General features: G+C 41.9%; 1 protein-coding gene across 1 annotated transcript in view; it reads left to right on the top strand.

Annotated features, from left to right (window-relative positions):
* Nucleotides 1–12921, top strand: part of LOC124291193 (acidic repeat-containing protein-like) — a 31851-nt gene extending 18930 nt beyond the window's left edge. Inside the window, exons 3-5 of the mRNA XM_046728127.1 lie at nucleotides 10420–10626; nucleotides 11251–11781; nucleotides 12812–12921. Of these exons, the coding sequence (XP_046584083.1) occupies nucleotides 10420–10626; nucleotides 11251–11781; nucleotides 12812–12921 (848 nt within the window). The remainder of the gene's footprint in view (nucleotides 1–10419; nucleotides 10627–11250; nucleotides 11782–12811) is intronic.
* Nucleotides 12922–14930: the final 2009 nt, after the last annotated feature.

Below are 14930 nucleotides of genomic sequence, written 5' to 3'. Positions count from 1 at the left end.
GTTGTGAAATGTGGACACCAACATCTGGCGAGACTGACCGACAAAGGGGAAAGGCATGCAATTAGATACAAAGACACAGGCCAATGCTAGAGTGAGTGAGTGAGTGAGTTTAGTTTTACGCCTCTTTCAGCGAATCGAAACCTCTTGTACAGTTACCACGACTCTCCACTGAAGCAAAGAATACCTAGTTTCCTCAGAACACCCGCTAACCAATACCTGGTGTTTGCGACATTTTGTCTTTTTCTGCCGGGCTGCCAAGAAATTCCACAACACAAACTCGATGTCAGTGAGTGAGTTTAGTTTTACGCCGCCTTTAGCAATATTCCAGCAATATCACAGCGGGGAACACCAGAAATGGGCTTCACATTGTACCATGTGGGGAATCAAACCGGGCCAACGGGTGACGAGTGAACGCTTTATATTAACCACTAATGCTAGACGTTGGTTCGTCACGCCGAAGACCCGGGTTCGAATCCCCACATGGGTACAATGTGTGAAGCCCATTTCTGGTGTCCCCCGCCGTGATGTTGCTGGAATATTGCTAAAAGCGGCGTAAACCAAACTCAGTCAGTCAGTCAGTCTACAGTCTGTAATACTAGAAGTGCACATGCAGTTTGACTGATCATCTCCAAACAACTCCGTAACTGCTGAACCCCGACATCTCTGTCTTAACAATGCGACTCCAACCCACCACACACACCACGTTCACGGCAAAGATGTCTCCAGTTTAGCAGTGTTAATTTCGTTCAAAAAATCGGCATTTATTCATTATAATGTTTTGTAGCTCAAACCAGCTGTCTTTTCGAATAACCAGCCTGACATGTAATCGGTTACATCTGCAGTTTTTCCACTTGTGATCCGGCTTTTCATGATATATGGGAGAAGTTTCCAGGGATCAGGGCAACGTGGGGGTCGGAAAATGCAGGCGATTCTGCCATCGATCTTCCGTCGGCGATGTTGTTGCCGCTATTGTTGGCGTGACTTATGGAAGCATGTACGCGTCGTTGTCGCGGGGGCACATAAATTGTTACATCTTCCAGTGTTTGATACTCACAAAATCTGCAATTCCCTTGAGATGTTATGTGTTTTCAATTATTTATGTCAACCTGGCCATACGTTTGACATGATTAAAGCTGCTTTTTTAAAAAAGGACCATTTATAAAATTAATTAAACAACACATTCGCTTAAATCTGGAATCTGGAAACTAGAGTTATGGTATGTTTAAATGTCAATTTCAGTGCATGGTTAAACCTGTAAATCTCGCCCGCGTTGCTAACGACATGGTGTACGGTGGTTTGTGCTCCTGAGCTAAGCCATGGACAGATACAGCTTGCTCATAGACGTAGACAAGGCGGTTGAGTAGCCTAAAGGTGAACTTGTTTGTCACTTCTACTAAAGTGTGAGGCTATAGACTATGTTCGATTCCCAAATATTTGAAGCCCATTATTGGAGTCTCCTACATCACTAGCCCGTTGTCTCTGACTCAAAATGTTTCACAGAAAAAGACAGTAGTTAAATGAGTGAGTGAGTGTAGTTTTACGCCGCCTTTATTTTAGCAATATCGCAGCGGGGACACCAGACAGAACCTATGTCTACGTTCGTTGATGACAGATTGGACTATGTTGGGATCTTTTATCTAATCCGTCTCACCGTATGCTGGCAACAAGAGCCAAAATCACATGCTATACACAATGGCGTCCTTCACTACTTTTGGACCCGTATCCTCTAACAAACCTTAGTGAGTGAGTTGGGTTTTGCGCCGCTTTTAGCAATATTCCAGCAATATCATGGCGGGGGACACCAGAAATGGGCTTCACACATTGTACTCATGTGGGGAATCGAACCAGTGTCTTCGGACATGACGAGCGAACGCTTTAACCACTAGGCTACCCCACCGCCCTGTTGCCATCTGTACACGAATAGACATTGACATAATGACAATATAAGGAAAGCTGAAATAACTGACTTTAATAGAGTGATTTTAAAAAGTTCTCCTGCAGTTCTGAATTTCAAACTTGTGACCTAAACTGACAACTGTACATTATGGTTTATAAAAAATCTCAGTTTGAAAATATGTGCGAGAACTATTCTTAGATTTCCTTCTTTCGAAACAAAACTATAACCCAGGAATACGAACGCGAAGTTGAGATTTCGCTTTTTCAGTCATTTAATTATATCCGTGGAAGGTTAAACTGTCAAACGATACAATGGCGGTATAAGACCTGCGTGGTTTTGATACATTCAGCATAAATATTTGACACTCCGGGATACAGGCGAAAACATGGCACTCCCTGGGGAGCTGACGTCTGGGTGGCGGGTGTCTCCGTCAGTAGCAGGCATTATGCGGTTTGTCACCACAAATAAAGCAATAGCTATTTTATGTAGCAATGAAATGTTGAAAATAAATGTATTTTTCAACTAATTTGGCGATTTCTGACACATTTATCTATGCGTGAATTTGAAAGAAAATATATAAATATGTATGCAAATATACATAAATAGCTAAATTGACGAACATGTTCTGAAAGAAAACATTTTAGCTCGAAGATTACGATGTTTGTGATATATAACGAGGTCTTGGGCGGTTTCTTTCGTTTGATTGTGGTGGAAATAATAGCATCCTACACGACTAGGTATGGTTGCCGATTGCCATTTTTTATTTTTTAACATTTGTGTCTCGTGTACAATGTAGATGCGATGCTCTGAAACGAGGACGTGATGCGATGTACCCGCTCCATCCCTCTTCGTTCAGTGAGGACCCGCGAAGGTCCGGGTTAGAATGAATCTTCAGTAACCCTTTCTTGTCGTAAGAGGCGACTAACGGGATCAGGTGGTCAGGCTCGCTGGCTCGGTTGACAACATGTCATCGTTTCAAAAGTTGCGCAGATCGATGCTCATGTTGTTGATCACTGGATTGTCTGGTCAAGACTCGATTATTTACAGACCGCCGCCATATAGCTGGAATATTGCTGAGTGCGGCGTAAAACTAAACTCACTCACTCACTCGTTCAGCGAGAGGGTTCAATGCCAGTACTGTTGATGTCGTCGTTGCCCTGAAATACTCAAAGTTATAAACGCACATGGATGAGTGAGTTAGTTTTACGCCACCTTTAGCAACATTCCAACAATATCACGGCGGGGGGACACCAGAAATGGGCTTTACACATTGTACCCATGGGGGGAATCGAACCCGGGTCTTCGGCGTGACGAACGAACGCTTTAACCCCTGATATTGCTGGGATATTGCTAAAAGAGGCGTACAACCATACTCACTCACTCACTCACTTGTTAGTGGAGGTAGAATACAACGGCCCAAAGAGATCGTGTACTTCCGTGACAATCCGTAGGTCACGGAAATATGCGAAATGTGACGAATGATTAACCTCCCACGGAAACTCATACAGTCCACACCAATCGGCGCATGTTCAAACTGACGGTTCTGTCAACAAAGTAACGACGAGAGAACGTGATACCGTCATACAATATTGACGAATCATCAAGTGAAACCCATCATTATTACATTGACTGTCAAGATATCAAAATCTCCTTAATCTCGACTTCCTAATATTTTACTCTGAGGTTGACCGTATTTTGTTCCAATCTACGCCCTCGCGAATTTTCATCCCGAAGTGAAATGATATAAAAAGTTTCTTGTTTCAGATTACTTCGGGGAAACTTATCTGATATGGTGAAAAATTAAACTACTGTTAGACTCTCATAAAAAGTCCCAGCTCTGTTAACTGAAAAGATAGGTGAGGTGAGGTGAAATTGGGTTTAACGTCGTACTTGAGAATATTTCGCTCATATGGCGACGTGCATGCGTGTGTATGTGTATATGCGGCTGCTTGTACTAGCCCAGACTTAAGCTGGTTTTATAGTGCTAGCCCACTGAGATACCATGCCGCAGTGAAGCATGAATACCCCACTTAGACACATTATACTGACTCCGAGCCGACCAGTCCTTGTTGTACCCATTAATGCCGAGCGCCAGGCAGGGACCAACAAGTACCATATTTTAACGTCTTTTGGTATGACGCGGTCGGGGATCGAACCCGCGACCTTCCGCGCTCCGGGCGGACACTCTAACCACTACACCACGGAGGCGGTTTAACTGAAAAGTAGTTTCAGAAGCAAAGTGGCTCGATCATTAACTCACTCACTCGATCACTGTCCAACATCAATTTAACCGGTACCAAGTGGTTTATATTTTATGATATCATGATAGTCTTGCTCCAAAGCTGTATGTAATGCTAAGCCCATGGATGTATAGTAATTCTATCCTTTAAAGAGGCAAGTTTAAGGGCGCCAGTCTGTTACAGTGATATATTTACATTTTTTAGAAATTATCATTCAAACTATACTGGCCACATAAAGAAACTGTGCACACAGAAAATATAAAGATAGGCAGACAGCGTCTTTATGCATAAATAAAGGTGTGAACATAGCAAGTATTGGTGACAATCAAACGCTCATGCAGGTGCCAGGAGACGTGACGTCATTGATGGTGGCCTATGGACTTGCAATGTGTTACTGTACGTGCAGCCTGTGCAGCTGCACAAAACATGTGAAACTCAGAAATTGATGTCACTGTCAAAAGCTTGATCTTTGGTCATTCAAACGTTCACAAATTCACATGAAAAGTCACATGCACATCATGCCAAGATTAACATGTGCTCAACGTCATGATGCCATTGGAATGGTTCGAGCAGGCATGAGCCAACAACAGGTTGCAGCACATTTCCAATGCCATCGTAACACGATATCTGCATTGGTCAGGCGTTAGGGAAACAGTAATGAGTTGCCGACCACCCACGTTCTGGGCGTCCCCGAGTAACGACGCCGAGACAGGACAGATGGATTCGGGTGACTCATATCAGACACAGGTTCCAGACGGCAGTGACCATTCCATTCCCCAGGCCTTCATTTGGAAACTTTGGTAGCCTCTATGCGTCGTCGATGCACTGCTGTGCTTCACGCGCATGATGGTCATACCCGTTATTGACTTTGTGACTTCGACGTGTGACCCCCGACTCAATTTTGAACTTCTGACGTCATCGTTACGGATATTGTTCATGTTCTTTTGACATGTTGTTGAGGCCCGATACTTCAGCTTATAAAGTGTATACATCATGTCGTCATTTTTATGTGTTGTATTCCAATTCTGAAAGAATTTTCTGTGTGCACAGTTTCTTTATGTAGCTAGTATATTAATCATTCCTTTAGAAAAGTCTGGGAAGGAAAGTTCAACAGCAGATGAATGAACCCCCGACCTGCAGGAACTTGGGTAAGCACTCGTTGACCATCCTGGTTCCCAGGCCTCTCATTAGTTAATATCGAACTAATGAAACTAATATCTATATTAACTAATGAGAGGCCCGGGAACCAGGATGCTCGTGGACCAATGGCGACTACTTCCGGTTAGTGTGTTCCGACATGTTCAAACAAAATATATTTGATAACAGAACAGTTAATACATGTTGGATACTTCATCATGTCCCGGTATTTTATAAACAGTACAGTTACTCGCACTACCGAAAGAACGAACCACTTAACATGTCGCTAAGATCGTGAAAGATGTGCGAGGAGCGACCACCCTTGGCCTGACAATCAATAAGAGATTACAAATTCAAGATTTCTTTTTTTCCGGAAAATGAGCTGGAACACACTTCCTGGGCACTGCATTGTAAAATGCTAATAAAATATTTCTATCTTTTACTCAGGATGGGAGGTTATATTCCTTTGAAATCACTCAAAATCCATCATAGCAACGATAAACCAAATCTTAATGTTCATTAACAAAGCGGATTTTTAAAATGTCAGTCTTGCACAATTTCGCGAAGGAGTATAGTGCGATCGAGTCGCGATGGAATATTGTGTTTTAAACTAATTATTACCTCCCTAAATCATGAAGAGGTAATTTTTTTATTTGCTGAAAGAAAATATTCATTTCAGTGAAATATTTTGTTCAGAAATTTTAGCTTTTCTCGAGCCTGAGTCCACGCTATGAATAACATGGTTGATTCTAAATGGAGAGGACACAAAAACGGACCAGGAATCAAAGATGAGCGGAAAAAAGTAGAGACTGAATTTGAAGGCATCAGAGTGAATTGCCAGGGCTCTGGTAACTGGGAGAGCAACCAGAGCTCACAGCACTATGCGGTTTTTCTGTATTTAATAGGAATGTAATCCTAAAATAGACCACACGACGCTCTTCTTAGTCCGTGACATGTGCGGATGTGTTAGATTTAAAGGAACAATGGCTAAAGGCTGAAAGGAGTATTTCGAAACGCGGGCATATCTTAAGATGAAAGGTTGTACTTTTTCTGGCTTCCTGAATTGTTTTAAATGTAATTTATAGCATTGATGATCAGCGCGGACTATTGGGCGATGACCTTGACCATTTGAAAATTCTGTGTCTTCAGCTGCGCTTTGAAATGTTCGGATAATAACGGATTTCTTTTGTGATAGCATGTTTAAATTCAACTGACTTGATACGTTTTTGAGTGTCTAACCAGCTCCCTGGAAGATCCGGGTTAGAATTGGTCTTCAGTAACCCATGTTTGTCGTAAAGAGGCGACTAACGGGATCGAATGGTCAGGCTCGATGACTTAATTGGCACATGTCACCGTATCCCTGTTGCGTTGATCGATGATCGTGATGTTGATCACTGGTCTGTCTGGTCCAGATTATTTACAGGCGTCATACCAAAAGACGTTAAAATATGGTACTTGTTGGTCCCTGCCTGGCGCTCGGCATTAATGGGTACAACAAGGACTGGTCGGCTCGGAGTCAGTATAATGTGTTTGAGTGGGATATTCATGCTTCACTGCGGCATGGTATCTCAGTGAGCTAGCACTATAAAACCAGCAGCCGCACATACACGTGTACACGCATGCACGCACATATAGCGAAAATTCTCAAGTACAACGTTAAACCCAGTCTCACATAATGTGTCTGAGTATTCATGCTTCACTGCGGCATGGTATCTCAGTGGGCCAGCACTATAAAACCAGCTGAAGTCTGGGCTAGTACAAGCAGCCGCACATACACACACACACGCATGCTCGTCGTCATATGAGCGAAATATTCTCAAGCACGACGTTAAACCCAATTCCACCACCACCACCGCCCCCAAATGTTAAACTTTAGTAATTTCATACATTTGAAGTCTGGTCCTCCGTTGATAATAGTGCGACATTAGTCAAAGTAAAACTACGCAAGCAGGAGACTATGTGGATCTAATGACTAATTTACATATTAGATTGAGGCCATCCATTTCGCTAATTCTTTCTTTTTCATATAGTACGATTTCTTCATTCTTATTGGGTTTTTGTTACAAATGTGTCCGGTTAAAATGAGGACCTTTGTTTGGAATGGGCTGGTTCCTCGTCAAGTCAACGTCATGAAAAGATATGTTCATATCCCCAACAAATTCTCACCAAGTGCCCTGGGTTACAATGACCGAGTGCTAAACATAGATGAGTTATTTCCCCCCTCTTTACGCGTGAGTAACCTCCATGTTGTCTTGTGACGTCAAAGAGGAAAATGAATTTTCGCCATTTATGGGGAAGCAATTTTTCACAGTGAATGTATAGCGTCATATATAAGCATACACATCCATTTATACATATTTATGTCGTTCAGATATTTTGTTCGCTCACAGATTCCATAAAGATTCGCATTGACTTATTTTTCGGTTCCTTAATGCTTATCAAAATTTCGGATAACACTTAACAGTGTCTATTTTTAAATCTACATTGGGGCGATGGGGTAGCCCATGGGTTAAAGGGTTCACTTTTCAGATCTTAGGTATAAATTCGACATTCAGAGGGTCAAGTCCGGTGAAGGTCTGTATTTAGAATTGGTCTTCATCAACCAATACCTATCGTGAAATAACGACTAACGGGATCGGATTGTCAGGCTTGTTCACTAAGACTAACTATCCGGGTTAGAATTGATCTTCAGTAACCCATGCTTGTCGTAAGAGGCGACTAACGGGATCGGGTGGTCAGGTACCCGTGAAGATCCGGGTTAGAATTGATCTTCAGTAACCCATGCTTGTCGTAAGAGGCGACTAACGGGATCGGGTTGTCAGGTACCCGTGAAGGTCCGGGTTAGAATTGATCTTCAGTAACCCATGCTTGCCGTAAGAGGCGATTAACGGGATCGGGTGGTCAGGTACCAGTGAAGATCCGGGTTAGAATTGATCTTCAGTAACCCATGCTTGTCGTAAGAGGCGACTAACGGGATCGGGTGGTCAGGCTCGCTGACTTGGTTGACACATGTCATCGTATCCCAATTGCGTAGATTGATGTTCATACTGTTGATCACTGGATTGTCTGGTCAAGACTCGATTATTTACAGACCGCCGTCATATAGCGTAAAACTAAACTCACTCACTCACATTTACATCTGCGCATTTGAAAAAAAGATCATGTCATGATGAGAAGAAAGATAAAGGCGAAAAATTCCATTTCAGGGGAGATATCAACTGCGAAACTATACATTAAAAATGTATTATACATAACATCCTAGTAGGTGTGTTTAATATAGTAAATACATGGCAAGATAATTTACATTTTTTCACAAAATGGACCACGTACAGGACTATAAAAATACTGAAAAGACTGCAGTAAGATTATATTTTGTATCACTGGTCCCGTGAGGAAATAGGAACAGAATTGGTCTTCGGCAACCCAAGAATGTCGTAAGAGGCAACTAACGGGCTCCGGTGGTCACTGGTATAGATCGATGATCATGATAGCAATCACTGTATTGTCTGGTCCAGACTCGATGATTTACAGATCGCGGTGACGTAGCTGGGAAATTGTTGAGTGCGGCGGCAAACAACAAACGAACCAAACAACACTTTCACTTGTGATCGTAATACTTTAAAACAAACTGATGGTAAGGATCGCAAAAACGCAACTGTGATTTCTCATTCGACCTTCTCGCTGTGGGATTTGCAGAAGGAGATTAACTGCCGTTTTATGCATGTTCTATGCAATGCTTTCCAATTATGTAGAGTGGTTTTTGCACTCTATCAAAATTTTGCGTGTGAAACGATTGTGTGAATCGGCGTGTTTCGGCTATAAATTAAATGCTTCGGCGTTGATGACTTACGGGAAATTGATATTGCAAAGGGAGATAACCTAGATTAATCAACTGCCCATCAACAGTGAACTTTCGTCGCTAGCAGTCGCCAGCAGTCGCCGGGGACAGTTAGGATCCAGCCTACTCAATAACCCAGCGTCACGTTGCGCCAATAGTCGTTTCATGGTTGTAGTATCGATAAAGCTTCAATTTGTTTATTTGCCGTTTTGAGTAAAATGACGTACTACACATGGGGTAATGTTATTTAAACCTGCCATAAAAAGTTACGAAGACTTATAAAGCTGCAAACAAAATGTAAAAGCTGTTTTAGATCCTCCAGGGCAAGATGGACAAACATTTGCTGTATCGGTGACGTCGCTGCCTGTGTCGTTTCCTCGTGCTGGAAGATGCGGATGTGACTGTGTCTTACTGTGTGCGTTTGCGTGTGTGTGTGTGTGTGTGTGTGTGTGTGTGCGTGCGTGCGTACGTTAGTGTTTCTGCGTGTGTGTTTACGCAGCAGTTGGCTGGTTCCATGGTCTTGTGGATAAAGTGTCTGCCGAAGGTCGGAGGTTAGATCCACTGACCGCGATTTACCGAAGGTTGTTAAAAGAAGTTACTGACCGCCTCCGTGGTGTTGTGGTTAGAGCGTCCGCCCGGAGAGCGGAAGGTCGCGGGTTCGATCCCCGACCGCGTCATACCAAAAGACGTTAAAATATGGTACTTGTTGGTCCCTGCCTGGCGCTCGGCATTAATGGGTACAACAAGGACTGGTCGGCTCGGAGTCAGTATAATGTGTCTGGGTGGGGTATTCATGCTTCACTGCGGCATCGTATCTCCTCAGTCGGCCAGCACTATAAAACCAGCTTCAGTCTGGACTAGTACAAGCAGCCGCACATACACATACACACGCATGCATGTCGTCATATGAGCGAAATATTCTCAAGCACGACGTAAAACCCAATTTCACCTCACCTAAAAGAAGTTACTTGTTGTTAACCTGCCTGCCGCTGTTCATTTGGTCGGACAGTGTCTGCGTGTATGTATTTTCCACATTTGGTCGGACAGTGTCTGCGTGTATGTATTTTCCACATTTGGTCGGACAGTGTCTGCGTGTATGTATTTTCCACATTTGGTCGGACAGTGTCTGCGGGTATGTATTTTCCTCATTTGGTATCGGCACGAGAATCCTCTCGCCCGCTGTTGTGCGCTACACCGATGATGAATACAATGGATCTCATTTTGAAGATGATGAATACAATATAGTCCGTGCATGTTGCATGCGATTACGTTTGATGATGAATTCGACCATTGATCTGTTTGTGCAGATAATGAATACGACGACGGATCTGTTAATGCAGATGATGTTTGCGACAATGGATCTGTTTGTAAAGATGATGAATGCGACAATGAATCTGTTTATACAGATGATAAATACGACGATGAATCTGTTTATACAGATGATGAATACGACGATGAATCTGTTTATACAGATGATGAATGCGACAATGAATCTGTTTATACAGATGATGAATGTGACGATGTATTTGTAGCTGTTAATGCAGATGAATACGACAATGAATCTGTTTATTTTAATACAGATGATAAATACGACAATGAATCTGTTTATACAGATGATGAATACGACAATGAATCTGTTATATACAGATGATGAATGAATCTGTTTATACATACACGATGATGAAATCTGTTATACAGATGATGAATGTCGACGAATGGATCTGTTGAATACAGATGATGAATACGACAATGAATCTGTTTATACAGATGATGAATGACGATGAATCTCAGATGATAAATACGACAATGAATCTGTTTATTATACAGATGATGAATGATCGACAATGAATCTGTTTATACAGATGATGAATACAGATGATGAATGACAATGAATCTGTACAGATGATGAATACAGATGATACAGATGATAAATGCGACAATGAATCTGTTTATACAGATGATGAATACGACAATGAATCTGTTTATACAGATGATGAATACGAGATGATGATGAATGCGACAATGAATCTGTTTATACAGATGATGAATACAATGAGCTGTTTATACGATGAATGAATCTGTTTATACAGCCGTTTATACATATGATGAATGTGACGAATGACGATCTGTTAATGCAGATGATGAATGTGACGATGGATCTGTTTATACAGATGATGAATGTGACGATGGATCTGTTAATGCAGATGATGAATGTGACGATGGATCTGTTAATACAGATGATGAATACGACGATGGATCTGTTAATACAGATGATGAATACGACGATGGATCTGTTAATGCAGATGATGAATACGACGATGGATCTGTTAATGCAGATGATGAATACGACGATGGATCTGTTAATGCAGATGATGAATGTGACGATGAATCTGTTAATACAGATGATGAATACGACGATGGATCTGTTAATACAGATGATGAATACGACGATGGATCTGTTAATACAGATGATGAATACGACGATGGATCTGTTAATGCAGATGATGAATACGACGATGGATCTGTTAATGCAGATGATGAATACGACGATGGATCTGTTAATGCAGATGATGAATGCGACGATGGATCTGTTTATACAGATGATGAATTCGATAATGAATCTGTTTATACAGATGATGAATTCGATAATGAATCTGTTTATACAGATAGTGAATACGACGATGGATCTGTTAATACAGATGATGAATTCGATAATGAATCTGTTTTAATACAGATGATGAATTCGACAATGAATCTGTTTATACAGATGATGAATTCGATAATGAATCTGTTTATACAGATGATGAATACGACGATGGATCTGTTTATACAGATGATGAATTCGATAATGAATCTGTTTATACAGATAGTGAATACAACGATGGATCTGTTTATACAGATGATGAATTCGATAATGAATCTGTTTATACAGATAGTGAATACGACGATGGATCTGTTTATACAGATGATGAATTCGATAATGAATCTGTTTATACAGATGATGAATTCGATAATGAATCTGTTTATACAGATAGTGAATACGACGATGGATCTGTTAATACAAATGATGAATTCGATAATGAATCTGTTTATACAGATAGTGAATACGACGATGGATCTGTTTATACAGATGATGAATTCGATAATGAATCTGTTTATACAGATAGTGAATACGACGATGGATCTGTTTATACAGATAGTGAATACGACCATGAATCTGTTTATACAGATGATGAATTCGACGAAGAATCTGTTTCTGCCTAGAGGAGGGACAAGCATTTAACAAACAGATTAGACTGGCGAAGAACATTTGAATACGATGAATATGATTATGCTGGCTGATCAATGAAGAATATAATTATCCATGATAATGAGGATTATCAAAATAATCGATACGACAATGAATATGATTATTCAGACAAAAACGACAATGAATATGATTATCGGGTACAAGCGATGACAGGGATGATGTTGCTTGGCCTCAGATTGACAATCTAGACACTTGATGCTACAGTCTAATATGTACCAATTAGTAGTCATCAAACACGAGTCCGGAACTTCAACTTTGACCCAAAGACTGCACAAACAAATCATAGGTTTACGAAAGTTGACCACAAGCTAACCTCTGTCATTCACGGCTGGGTCTGTTGGACCTGTTTGAGCTCTGTGGTCATGTTTAATTCAGTCGTCTGCTCTCAGAGCCTAAACTCTTTGACAGGGAAGCAGCAGACGGCCAGGAGTACACGACCACGAGCATGATCTCCATACAGCGCAGCGTCTCATCGTCTCCACACTGGACCCACGCTTGACATGACTGATAACATGGGAGGGATCTGACCCAGCGTCTCGGACACCGCGGGTACCGTCTGGACTCTCCGACTGGAGAGAGGGGGAGAGAGAAAGTGAGTGAGTTTAGTTTTACGCCGCACTCAGCAATATTCCAGCTATATGGCGTCGGTCTGTAAATAATCGAGTCTGAACCAGACAATCCAGTGATCAACAGCATGAGCATCGATCTGCACAATTGGGAACCGATGACATGTGTCAACCAAGTCAGCGAGCCTGACCACCCGATCCCGTTAGTCGCCTCTTACGACAAATATGGGTTGCTGAAGATCAATTCTAGCCCGGATCGTCATGCTCTCTTCTATTACTTTCACCAGCTGTAATAAGACGAGGTTGTTTTTAAGTTCACCACATGCAAGCGTTTGGTCACATGGCTCCACTCCTGCAACAGCGACAGTTTCGTCGTCATTACGGACGCACCATCTTCTGCAGCACGCAGATTTCGTCCTTCATGTATTATTCAATGTTTCACTGAACGATGTAATTCGTTGAATGGTTGTTTTGTTTTTAGTGCGGAAAAACCACCACCCATCATTCAATGCAATGTAATTTCTCTGAGACTGGCATCAGCTTGAGCTGGAAGTTTTACACATTACCACCCAACTCTTGGGACGTACAACATTACAGATGCACTCTTAACTTGCTTCTCAAAGCAGACTCGGTGATTGAAACAGATCTTACTCTTTACAGTCGGCACATGATTAACATTTTTTATAGAAAATCAAAGAAATTTCCCCAGATGCCATTTCAAGTCTTTTGAGGATCACAGGATTCTGATGCATGGAAACCTTACCATCTTCCTATGCATGACAGTTGTAGGAATCGAAAAACAACATGGCGCGCATCTGCGCACAACGATGCGCAGTTAACCAATACTTGATACACGGATGTACATTGAAGGTTACATTGATCGAGTATATATGTATAATCATTGTGTTTAATCTGTAGGGTAAAGGAACTGCACTTAATCCCCCAGTTTGATAGGTCAATACAAATGTTCGTGATGTAAGTAAAATATTCTGCAAATAGTCTGATTCAAATATTTTCCTGGGATTATTGTGCAAGTCAATTTAAGAACAGGAATATATGTAGTTTCAATATTCACACTGACACTGTGTCGAGAAGATGCCGATACAAGTACACAAGAGAAACAATGGAGAATTGATCTGGATGGAAACACTTCATATATGGATTAGGTGCTCTAAAGGGGTTTTAATCATGTGGCGTACGTGAGAATCAATACGTTCGATCATTGTTGTGGATGGGATGGAGTGGTGTGCGTGCGTGCGTGCGTGCGTGCGTGCGTGTGTGTGTGCGCGCACGCGTGTGTTAATGTCGGGATTGAGATGGCGACGAGGTAGTAGTAGTAGAAGTGTGTGTGTGTGCGTGCATGCGTGTGTGTGTGTATGTGTGTGCATGCGTGTATGTTAATGTCAGGATTGAGAGGGGGGGGGGGGGGTAGCCTAGTGGTTAAAGCGTTCTCTCGTCACGCTGAAGACCAGGGTTCGATTTCCCACATGGGTACAATGTGTGAAGCCCATTTCTGATGCCCCCCTCCGTGATATTGCTGGAATATTGCTAAAAGCAGCGTATAACCTTACTTACTCACTCTGGTGTCCCCCGCCGTAATGTTGCTAAAAACGGCGTACAACCACACTCACTCATACTCACTAATATGAAAAGTAATTACCAAAGCCTGTCGTGGAGATTGTGACGTACACCCTTTACACCTCCCTGATTAGTTCCAGCCGTACAACCGTCTGGGAACTATGTTCAGTCGCCATCGCGTTATTCCTGAAATATCGGTTCAGAGATCGTATTGACTGCAGTGTCACTTTTGTTTCAGTTTATTGGAAGCCCTATTGGAAAGAAAATATTAATATAGGCCTAATATCAAACGCTATTTTTGCTATTAATAACGTATCAGTCACACAAATTTAATCCCCGAGTGAGTGATAGGGCATCAAAGTCC

The sequence above is a fragment of the Haliotis rubra genome, unplaced genomic scaffold (genome assembly GCF_003918875.1).
Source record: "Haliotis rubra isolate DU_JTF1 unplaced genomic scaffold, ASM391887v1 Scf485, whole genome shotgun sequence".
NCBI lineage: Eukaryota > Metazoa > Mollusca > Gastropoda > Lepetellida > Haliotidae > Haliotis > Haliotis rubra.
Note: the sequence above shows the minus strand (reverse complement) of the source record. Positions and strands in the feature narration are given on the sequence as shown.